Source organism: Charadrius vociferus, unplaced genomic scaffold (assembly GCF_000708025.1).
Source record: "Charadrius vociferus isolate BGI_N301 unplaced genomic scaffold, ASM70802v2 scaffold12, whole genome shotgun sequence".
Lineage (NCBI taxonomy): Eukaryota > Metazoa > Chordata > Aves > Charadriiformes > Charadriidae > Charadrius > Charadrius vociferus.
Genome location: NW_009647422.1, coordinates 406,840 through 429,158, shown reverse-complemented (window position 1 = coordinate 429,158; position 22,319 = coordinate 406,840). Strand labels below are relative to the sequence as shown.

At 39.4% G+C, this 22,319-nt stretch overlaps 1 protein-coding gene across 1 annotated transcript in view; it reads left to right on the top strand.

The window, feature by feature from the left end:
- The window catches only part of LOC104282397 (vasoactive intestinal polypeptide receptor-like), a 22,293-nt gene extending 1,274 nt beyond the window's left edge, over positions 1-21,019 (top strand). The window contains exons 2-12 of the mRNA XM_009880486.1: positions 4,144-4,251; positions 5,005-5,114; positions 8,835-8,932; positions 10,043-10,175; positions 10,609-10,762; positions 12,703-12,763; positions 14,572-14,641; positions 15,513-15,604; positions 16,595-16,724; positions 18,023-18,064; positions 20,751-21,019. Of these exons, the coding sequence (XP_009878788.1) occupies positions 10,074-10,175; positions 10,609-10,762; positions 12,703-12,763; positions 14,572-14,641; positions 15,513-15,604; positions 16,595-16,724; positions 18,023-18,064; positions 20,751-20,939 (840 nt within the window). The 5' untranslated portion in view covers positions 4,144-4,251; positions 5,005-5,114; positions 8,835-8,932; positions 10,043-10,073 and the 3' untranslated portion in view covers positions 20,940-21,019. The remainder of the gene's footprint in view (positions 1-4,143; positions 4,252-5,004; positions 5,115-8,834; positions 8,933-10,042; positions 10,176-10,608; positions 10,763-12,702; positions 12,764-14,571; positions 14,642-15,512; positions 15,605-16,594; positions 16,725-18,022; positions 18,065-20,750) is intronic.
- Positions 21,020-22,319: the final 1,300 nt, after the last annotated feature.

Sequence of the window (22,319 nt, the reverse complement as noted above, 5' to 3'; positions counted from 1 at the left end):
TTTATGCTTGGGATTGCCCCGACCCAGATGTAGGACTTTGCACTTGGCCTTGTTGAACTGCATGAGGTTGGCTTGGGCCCTCCTCTCCAGCCTGTCCAGGTCCCTCTGGATGGCATACCTCCCCTCCAGCATGTCTACCTCACCAAACAGCTTGGTATCATCGGCAAACTTGCTGAGGGTGCACTTGACCCCACTGTCCATGTCTGCGACAAAGATGTTGAATAGTACAGGTCCCAGTACTGATCCCTGAGAAACGCCACTCATCACTGCTCTCTAAATGGACATTGAGCCGTTGATTGCAACTCTTTGAGTGCGATCATCCAGACAGTTCTTTATCCACCAAGTGGTCATTTGTCGAATCCATGTCTCTTCAATTTAGAGACCAGGATATCATGTGGGACGGTGTCAAACGCTTTGCAGAAGTCCGGGTAGATGACATCTGTTGATCTTCCCTTGTCTACTGCCGCTGTAACCCCTTCATAGAAGGCCACCAAATTTGCCAGGCATGACTTGCCCTTGGTGAAGCCATTCTGGCTGTCGCCAATCACCTCCTTGTTTCCTATGTGCCTCAGCAGAGTTTCCAGGAGGATCTGCTCCATGACCTTGCCAAGCACAGAGGTGAGACTGACTGGCCTGTAGTTCCCCGGGTCTTCCTTCTTTCCCTTTTTGAAAATAGGGGTTATGTTTCCCCTTTTCCAGTTGGCAGGAGCCTCGCCAGACCACCACGACTTCTCAAATATGATGGCTAGTGGCTTAGCGACTTCAACTGCCAGTTCCCTCAGAACCCACGGATGTATCTCATCAGGTCCCATGGACTTGTGCACCTTCAGGTTCCTCAGGCGGTCTCGCACTTGATCTTCACCTACAGTGGGCGGTTCTCCATTTTCCCAATCCTTGCCTTTACATTCTGTGTCATGGGCAGTGTGGCTGCAGTCCTTGCCAGTGAAGACTGAGAGAACTCAGTGAAGACTGAGAGGGACTTTCGCTGACATGAAAGAAAAAAGAAATAATACTGACTTCTTTAAAATATTCTACGTATACATTTTTGGAGGTTCTTTGTTTCCTTTTTTGTTTGAAAAGATTTATTCTGGTGGTGTTTTGATGGTGTTTTGACACTTGGTACATCCTCAAATATAAATTTTGAAAATGAAAATGAACATTTCAGAGAGCCTGTAAAGTATTTTCAAAATGTTGTGTAGGGGGTTCTCTTTGCTGGGATTTTGGCATTATGGAGACACATTTTGAATTGATTCAAAGTGAAATTTCAAAGTGTTCAAACCCTTTCAAAAGTTCAGTTATATTTTTTTCTGGCCAACTTTGCTTAGAAAAGTATGCATCCACCTCAGTGAGATTTTTTGGTTATATGAATTGTCAGATGTGCATTTTCTACAAAGGAGTTATGAGACAAAGATGCCTCATGCTCTTAGTATGATAAGAAGTATTGCAACTGCCTGGAAATCTGCCTTTAGCAGCCTATCAAAATTTACAGACTAACCCCCAGGATATTTCCTTCTTTATTTTTCTGCAGCCTTTCCAATCACTCTAATGTCTGATATCCTTCTTGTACTTTCCTACGCTATTTTAGTGGTATTTTCCCCCTCTTTAATCAAGTCTGGAATACCTCCTGGACACATTCTGCGCTTGGAACATCCAGTAACCCACCCAAGAATGTTTTGGCAAAAATCAGGTGTTATGGATAATGATTTATTACATGTACTACAGTATGACATTCCAAGTATTTTTTGTCTTTACCAGAAAAATAATTACATGATTTCAGAATCCTCTTTGTAGCAAAGGTTACTCAAAGAAATGAAAATCCCTCAAAGTTCTGTTAAACTATTTAAAAATCTTCAACCTTGTCAACTCTGATCATCTCAAAGCTCTGCTTTCCACCTTTTATTCTCTAGAGATGGAAGGACTTTAATGAAAGTCTGTTCTGGTATTTGCACCGTTTCTCAATATATTTTAAAATGAAACATTAGATCTAGAAAAACAATTCATCCTAAATATTTTATCTGGAGTGTTTTAAAACTAGACTAATATTGGTAAAAGTCCCTAGCTTGCATTTTAGTTTTCAGGAACTGAACGAGACAAACTGAAGTATCACGATTTGTAGAGAGTTATTTCTCAGTAGTAACAGATAGTCTACGCTGGAATTAGTCTGTGTTGCAAACTGTTTAATCTAAAGTAGTTCCATATTATTCTTGTTGTTTAGAGCAGTGTCTTATGAGTGTCATCAGTAGAGTCCAGGGTATAATTCCTCTCATCTTGAAGTAGATGTGTAAATAGATCAACTGAATCAAGCTCTAAAAATGCTTATTTTTCTCCATTGTCTAAAAAAAAAAAAAAGAGCCTTGGGTTACTGAAGAAGACTTAAATATCTATGAGGTCAACATTACTTGATCCATTTCCTACTGCAGTTCTCTTTATGGAGTCTCAGGTGACTTGGACAATCACAAGGCTCTTGAAAACCTCAGTGCGTAAAATGCTCTTTCTGCCTCTGCACTCAGCTGTTTCTTTGATAAAACTGTAGAAGTCACCGAAAATGAAACCAGACCCAAGACTTAAAACATACAGGTTGCACTCCTACATAAGTCACCTGATTCTCGTTTTTAACCCCATATTGCCAAATACGGTAGTTTTTTAGACTGAGCTCCTCAAAGGTACTATAGTCCCTCTAAGAGGGACCCTTTAAGTCCCTACGTCTGAGTGTGTGGGCCACTGCATTTCTAAGTGGTACTCAGATTACCTGACTTTATTAATTTGTAAATTAGCAGCCTAGTTTAGGCTATAATCATCAGAGAGACCTAGGTATTTGCAGCGAGTGATTCATCCTGTCCTCAGAAAGGAGCCTCCAATATACGGGATGAATCATGCTCTGGAAGTCCCTGTCTCCTTCTACCGATTACAGCAGGAACATAGCTAAGATTAGCTAATATGTTTTAGATGATTAAAATTAGAGATAATGAATCAGGGCTTCTATTTTCCCATCTGGCAAATTGGGGATACCAGGAATTTCATTCTCCCAAGGGTGATGTGAGGATAATGCCGTGGGAGATTCTCAGGACTATCTTTTCAGGAGCCAGAGAGTAACTTTGCTCAGCTACAGCCACGTAATATTGCTTCCACATTTCACCTCTTGACAATTTTAGATTTGCCTTGTCATTAGTCACAGAGGAAACAGAAAAGAATCAGTGAAAGAAAATAACACCTCCCAAATGAAAGTCATGCACTGCTTTATATCCACCTTATGACCATCTAGAGATTAGTTTCAGTTACAGCACGGCACTTTTTTTATTGGTTCAGGCACCTTTACATGCCGATAATTTCTCTGTGCTGCACCCACACCCACACCCACTTGCCAACAGACACTGTGTGACCACAGCTTGAGTTTCAATGTGATGCATCTGTGACAAAGCTGTGATTAACTATAACTTCCGAAAACCCTTTTTATTGGACTCATAGCTAGTAACATGCCCTGCATCATCAGCTGGCAACCTCTGATTTAGGGAACCTCGTGAATGCCAACCAGTCAAACGTACTCCTGATGATGTTTGTTTTATATGGTGCTGGGAGATGTTCTTCTAGTTTGGGATGAATCTAATCCCTGTTGGAATCTGTTGTAAAAATCCCATTGATTGCTGATGACCAGAACTTCAGCCCTTATATTATTTCCTTTAGGTCATATGAAATTGATAGATTTTAAGCATGGAAGCAAGAGACTAAGGATGAATTTTTAAGTCTGATGCTTTTCAGTTAGACTTTGAAACCAGTAATGAGAAATCTCAAGTGCTAATAATTATTCAATATTTTTATTTTAGTGACTTTTGTTTTGACAATAGAAAGAGCTCCAGTTGATTTGACTTTCAGATTGTGTCTGCTTGAATTTCAGGTATGTTCTCTCATGAGATAAGGTGGGGAAAAGTCCAGCCGGAATGCCAAGTGCGTATGTGAGTGATGGTGCATTCAAGGAGAACAGGAAAAAAATACAATCCTTCATTTGCAGAGCTGCATGTGCTGTTGTGTCTCTTCTTCATGCACGTGAATTAGTGAGAAAGCCACAGACAGTATCATCATGGAAGACCAGCTGTGTGATGTTCTCTGTGTGTTTCTTTATTTAGAAACCCCCCTTTTTTTTTTCAGGATGTGCCCGAGATTGGGATGGTCTAACCTGCTGGCCCAGAGCCACTTTTGGGGAAGTGGTTAAAGTTCCTTGTCCAAGATTTTTTGAAGAAATCACCAATATCCATGGCAAGACTTTTTTTTTCTATTCTTTCTATCCCTACATATTTTTGAATAAATTCTAATACGTATATGTTCACTACCTTGCTTATTTTCCTGATTCACAATGCTATCTTATGTCAGTCAACATACAGTAGTTAGCCAGATGATACACATCTTGGATTATGGTCAATATTTGACAATATTTTTTTTTTCTGTTATGCTGTTCTGAATTGTCTCTTTGGTGGTCTAAATATTATGCACTACGTTGCTGATGTTATGAAGGAATATAAGTATGTCACAGAATCACTGATATATACAGTGACAGAATAATTCATGTTAGAAAGGACCTCTTGAGGTCATCTATTCCAATCCTCCAGTCAGAGCAGGACCAAGTTCAAAAACTGTATCCAACTTCCAAGTTAGATGAAGTGGCTCAGGGCTTCGTCCACAAGCAAAGATTATGTTGTAAACACAGGATAGACTGCATAATTTGATTTCTTCTGTGTAAAAATTGAATTTGCAGAATGAATTTCCTGTATGAAATGCAGAACTTCCAATGCATCATGAAATGAACTGGGTCTCTAAGTCTCAACTTTTCAAGGGGTAGATATATAGACGATTATAACTATATAGCTAATCTTGCTGAACATGACTAGACCTGTAAGTGACTAACTTAAGAATCAAAGTAGGAATAAAAATTTTTTCTTTCTTGTCAAAACTTAAAGAACACATCCCCCTCTCCCATTTTAATGCATTCTCCGATATATTTTACCATTAAAGGCTTCCTTCAGAGAAACTGTACACAGGAGGCATATTGGTCAGAACCATTTCCACCATACACTGTTGCCTGTGGATTTGATGAAGGTTCCAGTAAAGGGCCTGAGGATCAGGTGAGTTTTTTATTTCCTGCTTGTGGACATCTCCAGAGCACTCTCTTTGGAGTGTGCTGAGTAGTTGGATGCTCCCACACATCTGAGCCTTGTCAGAACCCAGTAATTACCTGTCTTCAGTGCTAAGCTCAAACTTTTTAGGTATATTTAGAGCCTGTTTAACAAATTAGGTTTAATATAAAGCAAAGGCTAGCACTTTCCTCTCCATCCAGTTGTTTACTCTTGGTGTTAACGAGTAGACTCATGATTCGTTCATTTGTCCTACCTAAAGAAGACTTTGGTTGTCCAACACAGGCAATTTGAATCCACATCATGCTTCCATCTCCCAGCAAAGCCTTACCAACCTCTCTGTGGGGAATATTTCAGGGAAAATTCCTTTGGACCCCTCCTGTTCCTTGTTTTTCCAGATTTTCTTTGAGTCAGAGAAAAGGGTTCCATTACTTCGTAGCATGGTGGTGAATGCACAACTCTAGGAGAGAACTTTTGAATGCCATTGAGCATTTTCACATTTTATCCTAGGTGTTCAGTGGAGTAGGAAATTAACCTCTATTTTTCCTATCTGAAGAGCATCATTAGGTGCTCACTGAGGCTCCAGCAACATTTCTTTTTCACCCACATTTAAATCTTCATATGATTTACATTTCCATGTTCCTCATTGTCATACCTGACCCCATGTCCTGGTTCCGGCAGGGATGGGGTTAATTTCCCCAAGGAGCCGGCAGGGGGCAGGTATTCCATACCTCGTGACCCATGCCCGGGCTATAAGAAGAGCTAGCCAGGGAGAGGAGAGCAGTTGCCACTTGGGGGTGGGCTGAGGCGGTGTGGGTCTGGTCGGTGCGCTTCGCGGAGGTACTGTAATCGCGTCTTCATATCCCTTTATCGGTGTTATTGTTTTGTTTTCATCTTCCCTTTTGCTGTTCTGTTAAATTGCACTATTTTAACCCATGAGTTTTGCCCTGTCGATTTTTTTCCCATGGCTGTGGGAGTGGAGTGAGCGGCTGCGCGGTCCTTTGTTGCTGGCTGAGGTCAAACCACGACACCCCAGGATAAGAATCACCTCACACTGCATTGGTAGAGTTAGTGCCTCGTGGCTGAAGCTTGTTGACTAACAGAGACATGCTCACTGCCTCTGCCTTTGAGTTCCGACCACTGCTAAATGGGACATTAGCAGCAAGGGAGAATAGGGGTGTCTCCATCCCTTCATATCCAGCCTACATTGGACAAGGCTCATTCATCTTACATACAAGAGAGATATTGAGGTGCTGGAGCGAGTGCAGAGGAAGGCAAAGAAGCTGGTGAGCGGCCCAGCAAACAAATCATATGAAGAACAGCTGAAGGAGCTGGGACTGTTTAGTTTGAGGAGGAGGAGGCTGAGGGGAGACCTCATCACTCTCTACAACTATTTGAAAGGACACTGTAGAGAGGTTGGTGCTGGTCTCTTCTCACAGGTAATTAATGACAGAACGAGAGGGAATGGCTTCAAGCTCCAACAGGGTAGATTTAGACTGAACATTAGGAAAGATTTTTTCACTGAAAGAGTGGTCGGGCATTGGAATAGGCTGCCCAGGGAGGTGGTTGAGTCACCATCCCTGGATGTGTTTAAGAGCAATTTAGATGTGGTGTTGGGGGATATGGTGTAGGGGAGAACTTTGTAGAGTAGGGTAGGTGGTTGGACTCGATCATCCCAAGGGTGTCTTCCAACCTAGACAATTCTATGATTCTATGATTCCATGATTTTATAATTCTATGATCTTGCGCAAATGCAAGATGGGGTACATCACTGCCTCCTCCTCCTGTTGTCGTACTTTGATAGAAGCAGTGGACTTCCTCCAATCTATGAAAGAAGAGACTAACTCATATAGCTCATTGTAAGTGTGCAGTCATGACTTGAGAGTGGAAAAAATGACATTTTTCACAGGCCATAGCAATACACAGAAAGGTGAGGAGGGTTGTCATGGCTAATACTCTGTGTGTTATCTGGAGTAAACCATTTGGTTCTCCAGGCATGCAAGATCAAGCACAGAAGTATCTCAGTCTTTAGGAAGTGTAGACACAATTGACTTCAGCCATTTGGTTCCATAAGCTTCGAAACTCAAGAACAGCTGTAACATGCACTATAGATATACTTTCCCCAGCAGAAATAAGAATATTTGTACTTTACACTGTGGAGAAGCTACAAAGATAAATGCTGAAGAAACTTCAGGAAAGATGCTGGAAACCACACAAAGAGTTGAGAAGGGATGTAAGACTCATAAGGTGGCACGTATTCTGAAGAACAGTTCTCCAGCCCTGGGGCCGGCTGCCGTGGTATGGATCTCACCCCCAGAGCCAAAGTTTCTTACCCTCCGGGGGTGGCTTTCTCCAAGCAGTCCCTGGCTTGTACTAAGCCAGGCATAGTTTGTATCTGGCCTAGGCTGGAAGCAAGCAAGGGACTATATTTACATTTTAACATTATGGAAGATTTCAGGGTAGAGCTCATGTCTGTGCTGCAGCTGTGTTTAATTTGTTATTCCAAAACCCACAAGGTCTGTAAAAGGAAGATAAGATCAGTAAGTTCTACTGCATTGTAAACACAGGGAAGTAAGTAAGAAGAATTCCACTTATGTTCTAAGAGAACAACTTGATTTTATTTTGTATTTGCAGTAAGGACTTATGATGTCTCCTGCATATAGTGTTGTTTATTTAGCTGCCAAATAAAATGCATGGAAATACTTCATTGTTCAGTTGAAGAATCTATTTGCTAATTTTCACCTGTATAAAAGATTAGGCCTGGTGTTCAGAAATACCAGGACGATTCCTAGGTTGTCAGGGTTGCATGATTTATTTATGGATCTACTTAAAATTGCTAATCAGTTGTCTCAACCTAGATTTGCTGCCTTTTGGATAAACAGAGTTTGGATCAATTAGAGAACAAAGTGTCCATTGCATTTGCAGGGAGGAAATTTGCCTGGATTCAGAGAATTTAGTTTCTTGGGATTTTGAGTAATTAGGTGATCTTGTTGTGAATCAGGAAAAAAATTGCATAGCTAAAGCTAGGCCTCATTTTTCTTGGGATATAGGATATTTGAACACAAAACAAACAAATGAACTATAAAGAATTTACTGTGTTACAGTATGCAACTAGTGAATGAACTCTTTGTCCAAAGGATGAAAGACTGCAAGGTTATTTTCTTGGCTTTAACTTTCCTACCTTCACAGTGTGATGTGACTCTTTCCTGATGTTTCAGTTTCCTCACCTACAAAATGCAAGTTTTATTTCTCATTTAACTATAGCTGTTTATGAAAATTAACACTTATCAAATCAGGGTGAAACATCCTTTGAGCTAAACAGACCAGAATCTGGCCCAGGTCTAAAGGGACGTATTCCCAAATCACCCATCAGCAAACTACTGTGCCCGAGAGTCTTTACGTACCTATAGGAGAAAACATAGTTAATTAATAAAAGTAATATTTTCCTGTTGGACATGCTCAAAGGGGTCACTATTTCATTTGGGACTGTGAGTTGTAGAACCTGTCTCATGTGTAAGGTTATGTAGGATTCAAAAGAAAAAAGGTGTGTTAACGATGGAGGGAAAACCCTGAATCAGATCTCAAGCACGCAAAGCAATATATAGGTGATGGGACTGACTAGTAAGAGCAAATGTATCTTGGTGAAATAAGGACACCAGCATGCATGCTGCATAACCACCAGCATTGGTCTGTGTTCTCTTTTTCTCATAGAAATCATATTATTCTGCATTTTGGCGTGTCTACACTGCTGGCTATGCAGCATCAGTGACTTCACTCATTACAGCTCTAATTGTCTTTGCTGCCTTCAGGTAAAAAAAAATAAATTGGTCTCTTTTCAGGATGTGTCAAAGTAGTCTGATCCTAATTCCTCTCAAACCCTCTGTGTTTTTGTTGTTTGGTTTATTATTATTATTTTCAAACTCTTCTCAGGTATTGCAGTGTCGATGGCAATGGGTCCTTCTCTATTCACGTTGTGGCATTTCCCTTCAGATGTTAAAAAATACATGTGGTTGGGCAGTTTGTCTTAGTCTCTTTAATCTTACCATACAGTGGAAATGCTCCAACCTGTTATTGCTATTAGTATAAAATAACTGTTTCTCCAGGGCATAGCAGGACATGCTCTGCAGAAACTGAATGTTTTATACCCTGAACCTGTAGTCATTCTAAGCTGTCCATTCCCGTTGTGAAAGACCATTGCTTCCATAATTAGGAGCTATAGAAAGAGAATTAAAGATATTTAAATATCATGTTTGATGATGTTGAATATTCAGAAATGGATCCTGGTTTTGATTAGTTCCAATGTACTTGGACAAAAGCCTTAAGCTACTCTGCAGATATGAGTGCAGAACGCAGAAGCAGCTTCCAAACTGGAGCAGATTGGCAGTCTCAAAGGTCGTATGACTTAGAGAGGGACCCAGGACCAAGAGGCTGATATGTCCAAACCTTAAAGGAGATTCCTTCAGTTCAAGGTCATCTAGGGAAATGCAGTCTAAGGTAAGGCAGCTACTTCTCTGGCAGCCATCCCACCACATGTGACTGATATCCACTCAATATTCTGTTCTTCTCTGGCCAGAAAGGGGCTGAAAAGCCTATTTGCAAGCTTGTTCAACAAAAAATGCTATTTAGAATAATTAAAAGGTGTTATTGCAATACAGCCCAAGAGTCCCAGAGTTACTCTCTGCTCCCGGCATCTCCTTTAAATGGGTAGTAATTCAAGGACAATTATACTAACACTTTTATTAGGTTAAACAGATAATAACTGCTCTGCTCCCTTGTGTCTAGCTACCTCTCAAATAGTGACAGGTCATTTATTTGCTTTGGAAGGTGTCTGCAGTCACTCTGTATTCCTGTTTGAGTTTTGATGAGACCATGAGAAATTTCTCTTGAAGAACAATGTTTATTTTCTCTTTCCATGTCAGAAAATTCCACTGTACACGGAATTACATCCATATGCACCTGTTTGTCTCCTTTATCCTGAGAGCAATTGCTGTTTTCACCAAAGATGCTGTTTTGTTTGCAGATGAAACTATGGACCACTGCCTAATGTCAACGGTACTAAACTTCCCCTCTCTTATTCTTGATTTAACACTTAATTCTTTACCTGAAAAGTACATGGATATTTCTTAATCCCATTTCTCTTTAGTTTGTTAGAACTGAAATCTTAAGACAAACAATATTATACAAACCCAAAGACCAAGTGCTATGAGCTACGTTCAGCTTTGGTGTATACAGGTCTGTCATTTCTAATGAAGCTGTATCAAGGTCTATCGGTAAAGAATTTCATCTGTAACAGAGGGCCAATGTTTCCTTTTCAAAAAAAAGAAGTAAAGTCAACCATAATGATGGAATCCCAAACCTAGTGAAATTTTGTGTTAATTTCCTCATTCTTGTGTGATAATTTTGCTTATAATTGAAGAGAAACCAGTCACAAGGGAGAGTAGATCTAATGTGTGGGTTGTTTTTTTTCCTTCCTTTGTATTTCCAGGTTTCTTGTAAGGCTGTTGTGGTATTCTTCCAGTTCAGTATTTTGGCCAATTTCTTCTGGCTTCTTATAGAAGGGATATACCTGCAAACACTGCTTTTGCTGACCTTTGTTTCGGACAAGCAGTATGTATGGTGGTTCATATTTACTGGCTGGGGTTAGTAGTCTTCTCTTCTTTGTGTTATTTAGTATTTCCATTTACTTTTAGAACTAAATAAAATATTTGCTTGGAGATAAAAAGTGCCTATCGAAGGTACCACCTTTCTGATGAAAGTTGCTTATTCATCCAGTGCTACTACACCAACACCATACCATTATTCTGTCCTTCTTATTATCTTGTTAGATATGTAACCACTCAAAACTTTGAAGGGTGGGATAGGGTGGATTACTGGAAGCGCTATAAGTCTACTTGAAAGACCACAGCACTCGTCTTTATGGTTGGAATTAATTTCGTGCAACTATAATTTAAATGTTAGCCAAGTAATCTAAATTATCTCTCCAGGTTTCTCCTGTGGTCAGTAGAGTGAGGTATGCATGTCATGATGGTGATTAATCCACTTTTCAAAAAGATGAGTAATGTAGCTGGATAACAACCTGGAAACATGTTGCCTTCCTCCACTGACTAAAGAAGTTTTGGTGACTAACTTTAAGTTGACATTTTGCTTTTAGTAAGCAGGAATAGATAGATTAAACTTAAATCATGTGAATTCAGGCCTAGGAACCAAACAATTCTAATTTTTTTCAGATAACTTCTGGCTTTAAGGAATCTTTTGAGTTTAGACAGCAATTAAAACTATCTGATTGTCAGAATATGTGCACGTAATACATAACATTTCTTTCACTGCAGGAAATTGTTTATTGTGACTCTCAGATACTGTTGTACCTCAACTTGGTATTCTAAAACAGTAGCAACCCAGTTGAGTGGTTACATTGCCATTTTTGGCTTAGGAGTGAAATCCAAATTTTTCTGAAGTAAATAGTAATTTGTCCTACATTTTCAGACTCTCAGGCATTTTTTAACGCAACTAAAAGTCTGAATTTTATAAAGAGGATGTTGATTTGGAGCTATTCCAATTATGATTTGCTGAAACTAGATACTTAGACCTTGATTAATCACAGCTAACTTGAGATAACAAAGGAAACACCTCAATTAATAATGTAGTAATCCTCATCTCCAGCTGTAATTAATGGAAAGTGAAACATCTCAGGGGCAACTCAGATCTTAGGTCATATGGATGCAAATATTTCACTTCATTCCTTAAAAAGGCAACTGGAACTGAATATGGTCCCCGCTTAAAGGCCCTGAACAAAGGCCTAAAATTAGGAAGGATGACTTCTGGGCGTTTCCTACAGATCTCAAATAATACATAGAAATGTATTACCTATATTTTTTTAGATTTATCAGTGAAAACGTCACCTGCTCAGATTAGAGTCGCTTTTGTGACAGCTTTGAAAGTCACTTTGAAAGTCTTTGGAATTTCAATTCCACAAAAGGACAGCAAAACCAATCTCTTGTTAATAGGACTACTTAAAAAAAAAAAAAAAAAAAAAAGGAAATAACTATTCTGTCATAAATGTAGAAGGACAAACAGTGACAAAGTGAGGCTAGAAATCACCAGTTCCTGGATTTAGCTAAATTATAATTGAGTGTTCAACAACTGATGATCTAGAGTGATTAGTAGAGGTTCCTCAGGACAAAAATGTGAACTCCTCCATCTAGTGTACAAAGAACTGTATGCTGGCCACAATTCACAGGATAAAAGAGCTCTGGCTAAATAAGTGATTCCTCCAGCTTCACAAGTGCTCATAATTCATATCCAAAACTTCAAGTAATTCTTAGCTATTAGTTTTGAAAACAGCTTCACAGCATCCCCTATTCTCCTTTGTTTTTATTTCATTCTCCTGCTTTTTTTTTTTTTTATTTCTTCCCTGAACTGCAAGTTAAGTTCTCTCATAAAGTTATTTAAAATTGTCTCACCTGTTGTTTGACCTTTAATGTACATCCAATCTGATGTACTGTGAACTGCCTTCAAATAAAGTTTCCTTGGGACACAGTATTCAAAAAAATTATGTTTTGTTCCATGTTGATTTGTCCAGGAGCTCCCACTGCTGTGATGATTGCTTGGGTCCTCACAAGAATCCATCGACAAAATACTGGGTAAGTCAGAGCTTGGATAAGGAAGCAAAGGACATCCTATTTTGTACTGTATTTTGATTTTCTGTTGGGGAAAAATAGATATAAAAAACAGAAAAGAAAAAAAAATCCAAAATTGTGCCTCTGATCTTTACATTTCATACACAAGTAAATAAGAAAATAGTTTTGAGTCTTCTGATTTTGATGTGCATATGTGGAGTAATAAAACCTGAAAATATCATAGTAAATACTGAAATTTCATTTAGTTTCCTAAGCCCCAGTCCTTGAACTAATTATATTTTAAGAAAATCACTGTTTCTGTATAAAATCAGCCATAAATTACTAAACCTAATCTCTTCAATAAATATCTCCCAAACAAACACTTTGTGTCCTGATAAATAGTTTCTTCTTTCATTTCCATTGAATTCTTTGATTCTTTATTTTATTTTATTTTATTTTATTTTAATCTTTTCATATAAGAGCCAGGTATAAAGTAGATGATTGTTTACCAAAAAGCTGCCCTGAAGGCTTTCAGGTCATTTCACATGGATGATCAATTGGAAAAGATATTATTTTACACCTATTTCCTCAGGACTCAGATTAATGATGTAGAAGCAGTATGTTCTATGCTCCACTGCATTTGGCACATCTTCTTTTATTTTTTTTTTTGTATTACTGGAGAAGGTCTGCAGAAGTAACTCTCGACTGTAATGCTTCATAAGTGGAAGTGGTCTACCTTCCCATATCATGTGCTTCCTTTCTGTAGCCAGGAGAGGTCCAAGGAAGATTTCATTTTTCCTCCTTTCCCACTGTTCTTCTTCCAAAAGATTGTTGGGTTTATCTGTTGGATCTGTAGCAGAAGAATCTGCCACAAGATACTCTAGTTACAGAGGGAGGTCAGAGAAAGGTGGAGAGCAGGAAAAAGTTCTGACAAGTTCTCACAGGCTTAAAGAGGGGGCTGAAAAGTGTCTGAACTTCGGGTGCTCTTCCAGCAAAGTGCCCACCTACCTGTTCAATTTACTTCTCTGATGTATTTTAGATGTCCACTTTAAGATGAGATTGTGTCCTGCTATATTGATCTCCTTTGACTGCAAAGGAAATGTAGTTGAATAGATCCGATGAGGATATCTACATAGTCAGATGAATCTCATTACAGATCCTCCATTCATTTGGTTGCTTTTCTAATATTAGATATATAAGCAAACTACAGTATCAGAATGACTCATCTTTCACCTAATAGCCTAGTAAATGGAAACCCGAATCCTTCAGACACAGCTGGTCTGAACTCACATTGGTCATGTTGCAGATACACCTTACACTCAGATGTGCCGGGATGGCACGCATAGCACTTGACTGGAGGGAGTTAAACTGGACTGTTATTGATGTTAAACACATGAACAGCCTCAAAACAGGGACCAAAACCCCATTTTGCTCCCTCTCTTCAGCGTACCTTTACAAGGGCTCTAGGTTTTTCTCACCTATTTCCTTATGACCCCAAAGTCATTACAATTATGGATGCACAGCAATTTAGCCTTTGACCTGTGCTCTGTAAAAGTCACTTTTTCAACAGAAAAGCGGGAAAGAAGCCTGAAAATACAAATGTGCATTTCTTGTCTTTGCTTTGTTTCTTCAACCTCTTACTGAATAAACTTCCTTTAGATTGGGCTGCACAGAAACTTTTAGAGAGGTATCAGGGTACGAGCATTGGCCTTTAAATAGTGATTTAAAACTTAGTGTCCATCACTTTCTTATTCAGTGACAGAAATGCTTTCCTGTGTTGTGGGAAGCTTACATGGGACAGGTAACATGACTGGTTTTGTTTGCTGTTTCAGATGTTGGGATGACGATGAAAATGGAGTGGTGTTATGGATCATCAAAGGCCCCATTCTGCTAACTGTCTTAGTAAGTTTCTTGTCTTTTTTTCTCATGAAAGATGAGTTAGTATCTTCTTTCAGTAAGCTGAGAGAAAAGCATTACCACATGCTATGATACTGAATTTCAAATAGTTGGAAATTATTGTATAACGTGGTTTTGTTGTTGTTGTTTTTGTTGGGTTTTGCTTGTTGGGTTGTTTCCCCCCCCCACCCCAAACACTCTAAATCACAACCTAATAGGTAAATCCTATATTTTCTGGAGTCATGCTAAGACTTAATGGAATTTTCTTGACACCTCCATTCCACATACCACAATCTTGTCTGTGTCTCTGTAAGCCATTTCTGAAGAAAGGCAAGATTCTTAGATAATATAGATAATATAGATACTGGCAACGTTCTTAGATAATATGAAGCTGGTTTAACACAAAAAACTACATACTGATCATTTTATATAGTATATTTTTAAAATTAGTTTTTAACATGTAAACTTAAGATAATAAAAACTCCCTTATGCACACATTTATTCCACCTAAATTTAGGGAGGAAACTGTATGTCATTTAGGTCTGTATATGTTATAATCCCTGTCATAAACAATAAAGGGGACAGAGGGGACTATTTAGACCATGTAAGATCTGCTTAGGTGCTGACAACAAGTACAAGGAGTTAGTATCAGACATATGTCTATATTAATTCAACATAGCTTTCAGCATATCTTTATGTATAGCTATATATTGGTGTCAAAAATTAATACTATTTCTAATGCCATTGATTTGATTTCTAATGCCACAGGTTTATAGCAGTGCAATTCCTATGACGGGGGATTTCTAGATCATTTGTATCAACTGAAGGTATGTCCTGTTTTCTCATAAGTTTACAGAATTTTTTCTTGTCTTTTTAGGTTAACTTTATTATATTTATTAATGTGATCAGAATTCTAGTCCATAAATTGAAATCTCAAGAGGGAGGAGGGAGCCATTCGAGCCACTTTGTGTAAGTATTTCTGGGTCTCTTGATATTGACCTGTTCTAGCTGCTATAAGAAATGTTTTATGGGCAGGAGCACAAAATGTTCTTCTCCTTTACTAATAGAAAGAGAAATCCCCAGAAGAAATAACAATGCAAACTTTCCTTTTCATCCCAAATATCACATCTCTCTTTATCTTCAGGGGATGAGTGGGTATGTTGGGGGCAATAAGAAAAGTAAAATAGAAAGTATTATAAGTCCAAAAGGACCCAGACTGAAAGTGTAAACACTAAATTTCAGGTAACACATCCATCTTCTTTCCAGTCCTTTCCACACAAATGACCACATCGAGAAAAATGTAGATAATTTCCTTTAAATTCTTAGCAGTAACATGATACTGATGTTCTGCTAACTGAACCTAGTTCTTCCTGTTTACGATCCCCTTCACAACAAATGGGGATCTCATCAGTGCAGTCGGAGGACTCTAGCAAGCTATTTAACTCATCATAAGGTATGTGGGTACGGCTGTTATGGCATAGGACCTAGCATAAACCTGTGCCCTTCTGGAGTGAGCTGAAGGCCAAGCAGAAAACCCTAGGACATCACCAGTTGCTCTCACACCACTGTTTAAGCTGAATCAAGTTCTATTGACAGTGATGATTAGATCTCCATTGGCAGTTTTGGAAGTTGAGACACTCATATGGCAGATGCCTACCTGGGATTAGTCTTAGGAGAGTAGATCACAATACTTAGCTTGGGGCACCTCTTTTAGCATGTATAGCAGGGAGAAGAACCCTTAAAGATCAGTCCAGAAAACTTACGTGCTCATTTGTTCATCTTTGTTCACCAGGTGTTGACAGTGGGAGTGGCAGAAAGTAATCTTTCCATAACTTCGTCAGATGTAGTTGCCTCCATTACAGACCTGTCCTCTGTTTTAAAATTTGTTTGAACATATAATTGCTATCACTAATTCCATATTTCTAACAGTGCATTGTTCTTTAATTCTTGGTTTGCCAGGAGACTTGCTAAATCCACGTTACTCCTGATCCCCCTCTTTGGAGTGCACTACATTGTATTTGCATTTTTCCCAGAAAGCACTGGTCTGGAAGCTCGCCTCTATATTGAGCTGGGCTTGGGTTCTTTTCAGGTAAGCTGGACAAAATGTTGATCAGTCCTAAGAGGTTTGGTTTGAAACACTGAATTCTCAGGAATTTTATATTCTAGGTTGGTTATTAGAGCAGGTGTTAATAATGTGTCTAAATTCAATGCACATATTCCATCTTGCTCCTTCACAATCTCTTTCTGTTGTTTATTCCCTTATCTTATTACTTGAAATCTCACACTACTTTTGAGTTCTGACTCAGACTTCATAATAATAATCACAAAAAAAATTTGAATATCTACCTTTACTGAATATCAATGACAGAGTGCCATGAAGATCGGTCCACGGATTAAGGTGCACTGATTGAAACTAATCCCACATATAATGAAGGTGATCATAAGAGGAATGAAAGAATAAGGATAGTATATAACAACCTGTTCTGCCCTTACCCTTTAGCAGTAGTGAATCCATCATGTTAATACTTCTGTATTTCTTTTATTTTGCTATACCACTGCTCAGAACAATATCTTGGATTTGAGAGGGCCAGTGCCTGGGTATGGTACACTTCGTAATAAATAGCTGAGATCCTTTTCCTTCCCCTTTCCCCTGCAACCCACAACAGCTTGTCCAAGTCGATATGTGTTGAAATTGGTCCTTCTTCCATGCTTACCTCTCAACCGTGGCCAGAATCCGTTTGGGAAAATACTTGCTGGCCCAGGCCAAAGCTGTGTCATGGACCAGGTTGACATTTTAATAACACAGAGAAGCCAAGGTTGGTGTTCAGGGTTGTGCATAGTCTAGCACTGCCCAGTGTTTGCCTGTGTTAGCACAGTCTATGAAATGGCTTGGCTCACAGCTGACTAACACTCCCCTAAACGATGCCTGACTGCAGCTCTGGGTGAATATGAACCCAACAGGTTGTTTGCACACAGCCAATGTCTTGGGAGTGAAAGAAGACAGTGTAGCAGTAAAGATGTAAAACAAGAGCAGGTCCTCACCCAGTTTATTCACTACCGTAAATATAGACTAGAATAAGACACAGGTCCCTACTGCCTTATCTGGGGAAGAACTTGTTTGTAGGAGACAGTAAACAGTAAATTAGTCCTTAGTTTATCTACACCTGGGGAATAATATACATATAGAAATGCCAGTCCATTGAGGAATTTAATCCTATCATGAAAGCCTAATAAATAGTGCCACATCACCCAAATTCCAATGGAACAATAGAAAGTATGTATTTTTTCTGTCTTACTCAGATTTTGAATGAAACTTGATGTCTTTCTCTGATTCTGTGCTTTAAATCCTGATGGTTGACTTTTTTCTCCCTATCGTCCCTGTTCTAGGGTTTTGTTGTCGCTCTTCTATATTGCTTCTCAAATGCAGAGGTGAGTAGCAACTACATAAGATTATCAAAACCTTTTAAACTCATGGGCCTCTCCTGTTTTTTCTTTTTTTTTTCTTTTTTCCTTTTTTCAGAACAGATCTGTGCTTTGATCTGCTCCTGAAAGCATGAAATACCCATATCTTTTCTTTCCTTGGTACCTTTGTTGACTTTATTTGTATTCATGCAGTTCTGAGAGAAGGACACAAAATAAGCTTTGAAGCAACGACCCTTTACAAATGGTTGGCGACTTTCCTGTCAGGGGACTGTTTTTCTGATTTATGTCTGATAGCTATCATGATGATGTCTCAATGGAAAGCTCATAATGCTTCTCGCTTTCTTTAGGTTTATTTTCTCCTAGTGAGTTTCTTCCCTTTCCATTTCCCCCTTTCCCCCTTTCCCCCTTTCCCCCTTTCCCCCTTTTCTCCTTTCTCTTTCCTTTTACTTTTCCCTTTCCCTTTCCTTTTCCCAGGTCAGACTGTGCGTTGTCAGTAGTTTTATTCAAATACTTTCTTTCCTGTTTTTGTAACATTCTTAGAATTTGGATAAATTCTCTGTAGTGCATTTCAGAGAGCCTATCATTTTACAAACTAATTAAATTTGTTTGCACTTTCCCCAAAAAATGAGAATGAAACAAAACCCATGAGAAAACGTAAAAACACATCTCATCCTCAGAAAAGGGTGTAGGTTAGATGAGAAGAATGACCCACTAACGGTGCCTCAGTCTCCCCACTAGTTTAGACTGGACACTTCTCATAGTGGTGGCTAAATGTAGGTGAAATTAATCCTACGCAAGGATAAATAATGCCTAAAATACATTTTTTTTCTTAGGAAAACAATTTGTAATGGCCATTCTAGTGCTGTTCTGAGAGAGTGCCTTCAGGACTAACTGTAAATACAGAACACTCTATTTCCCACCTGCCTTCTGTCTGCATAGACTCCTTGCCAACAGCCTTTAAATAGCTTATATATCGTATCTCCCAACACACAAATCTACCAGGTGTTAAAAAAGGGACAGGCAGAGGGTGATCTCTGGCCCTGAGACGAGGCAGTATGGGTTGGCTTGCGTCCATGCTGCTTAGGGATAACTGCTTCTGGAGCAGATTAACCACTCATTACAACTTGGCAGTGGATCCTTCCTGCATCTGTTATGGTTCCCTGCAATCATAAAAAAATAATTAATATTTTCTGTGTGTGTGTGTGTTTCTTCAGTTGTAAGTATCCACAACAAAGTGAGAGACTGTGCTGCTGCCAAGCAGGGTGGTGTCTGTATGTGATGAAACTAGTATTGTACGTCCTGGTTTTTGGAATGATGTACACAGGAGTGTTGGAGGGCCTTGAGCTTGCAGGGATAGTACTGGAGTATTGGGCTGGTGAAAGAAGCCCCACTTTTATTTACTGGAGTTTTGAAAGCTCCAGAGGGCATATTATATCCATACTTGCACTTGCACGCAGGGGCTGGTGTGCCTGTGTGGTTAACAGAGAGGATAAAGGCAGAATAGGGGCCATCTCAATGGTAAATACTATCAGTGACTTTCATGGAGCCCTGATGTCCAAGATGTACTTCTGCACGGCCCATCCTCCTTTATGTACGGGCAGTAGAGCCCATACTTAGTAGAGGATTAGATAACAGAATTACTAGATGAATTCCTAAGTTCAGAGTACTTAAATCACATATGTCTGTACACATACCCCCTGTAAGAATTAATAGTTCCACTTAACAGTTTATTTCTGCATTTAACTTGGAGGGAGTTTGAGTTAATGGTGTTACAACTGTAACACTGTCATAGACTTTCAGTACTAATGACAGCCACAGAATATGGCATCTATGTGGTTAGAAGCATTTGATAAATCTTCTTAGTTAAGGATGGCTTTTGTAAATCACTTTGTAGACATTCAGGAGAGCCACCCCCCTTGCAGGAGAACCAGATGGAGATGAAACTGAATGCAAGCAGAGGTAACAGGGCACAGCGAGCCATTAATCCCCAGGAGCAGACTGCTCATGTGAACGGTGGCAAGGACCGGCTGTTTCCTGCACCTCCATGCGCTCCCTCTGCCACAGCTTGGGGCGTGAGCTGCTTTACGTAGGGCAACAGAACCTCCTTTCCCCCTGTCCCCTCACCCGGGTCCCAGTAGTGTCAACAGCAGACCATGGACCTACAGGGTTGTTCAACCTACCTGTTCCTTGTGTGTCAGATGGTAAAAAAAATCAGCTTTGCCTATGCTTTTGAGGATATTCAAGACCTCTCTCAAATGTAAATTGTATTCAAGTTGATTCAGTATCTTTCAAGGGATTTGAAATCTGGATAAAATGAAAGCCTGGAGAAGGACCCTTATTGTACATAGCAGGTCACAGCAAGGAGGCACAGAAGATTGAGTATGAGGAAGAATAGAAATTATACAAAAAAGTAGAAATATTTATGAAGCAGACCTACAAAAATAAACAAACCGCAGTCAAAACCTTCTCCATCATCCTCTGAACGTTGGAAATTAAGTCTGTTTATTTTCAAAAGTGAATAGGGACATAGTGCGAGTTCTTCTAAAAATGTGTTAACTCTTAATCCTGACTGATTTGGGTGCCTTTGTGCATCTAGGTTAAGTAGCCAGGCAGTCATTTGGACATATTTTATCTTCAATGACAACTAAGTGTTAATTTTCTGATTCTTTGTTTTTAAATTCCTTTTCTATAGGTTCAAAGTGAACTGAAGAAACAACTGTGCAAATGGCAGTATCAAGAATACCTGAACTTCACACACAAACACAAGACTTTGTCCAGAGAAAACAGTCCAGTCAACTATGTCACTCAGTTATCACTGCTTGAAAAAATCAGCCCGAAAAGGAAAAAATCGGTGTACCAGAATGGTGTAACTTCTGTTTGAGCTTTTCTAGCAGGATGAGCCGCTGTGGTGTTGCAACATACTACCTAAGAGATGGCCAGCTTGGATTCTTTATGGCTTTCCATAGTGTCAAAAGCCTTCTGTGAATTTCTTGTCCTGAATGTGAGTCTGCTTTTCTCACCTGTTACAGAACAGTATTACACAACCCTGGTTCTCTCTCTCCTTAAGCATATAAAATCCACTTGTTTTGATGTGAAAACCCAGACATTGAGTTAGAGTGAGTCAACAGGTTAACACTCAGAAAAAAAGGAACTATATTAATTCCTCCCAGACCCAGTATGTTTGTCACATCTTTGTTAGTGTTTCCCAAAATTACCAGTTTTCAAAAGCATTATTCCCAATTTTAATTTGAAACAGTTAGGGGGTGGCAAAGGTTTGCCATAATGATTAGTGATGTGTTACTGGTTGCTTTAAGCCAACTTAATGGGAATTACACACAGAAACTTGCTAAGCAACCTCCTTTAAAAAGAATCTCAAGGTGTCTCAAGAGTGACACAAAAAAGAATGAGTTACATTGTCCACTTGGGTCTTTTTTCTTCCGTGAGAGATTAAATTAGTCCAGAGGACCCCAATCAGTTTCTTGTCCATGGGAAAACATGAGTAGCTGATCATTAGAGAGATTATATGTGTATGAAGGGAGAACATAGGTCAAACCCAACGCAGTATGCCAGCTGGGCTACCTTGAGCTCAGAATAACTTACAGACCTAGTCTTAGTGCCCAGATGCTGGTCCTTGTGTAGCTGGAACAGACCTTCTACCACCATAAACTTGAAAGTTGGTTATATCCATTAATGAAATACAGAATTAAACTGTGCTTTTGTGCTTTTTTGGGGGACCTCCCTTTGAGGACTAATCTGATGTGATTGCTGTGATTATCTCAGTCCTGTCCATCATTTCTCAGCTCATTACCACTCCACTCAATGATGTTTCAGGGGTCAGAATTATCAACACAGCAGTGTGGTCTAGTGAAGCAAAATATCATCTAGTAAAACAGAGTGAACGAATGCACTTTCATCATTTCATTGGGTGGCCTTCCTCTTTCTTCAGAACTGAGTTGGACTCTACCTCAAACTCTCCAAAAGTAATTAAAGGGCACACAAGGTACACTAGACACACCTATCAAGACAGGAACATTCCCAGGCGACCCTGCATCCAGACTTGCCATTCAAGTACACGTTGGCTTTCTGTGAACCACAATATCACTGTAGCTTTAAAAAGTAGTGTTCCAGTCCCTCATTTTGCCATACTTTTGGTTAATTACTTAGGCCAGGGGACACTGACTTTGTAGAAGCCTCTTTGTTGATTTTAAGTGCTTCATCTGTAGTTCAATTATTAGAGCAGAGATGAATTTTCCAGATTTCT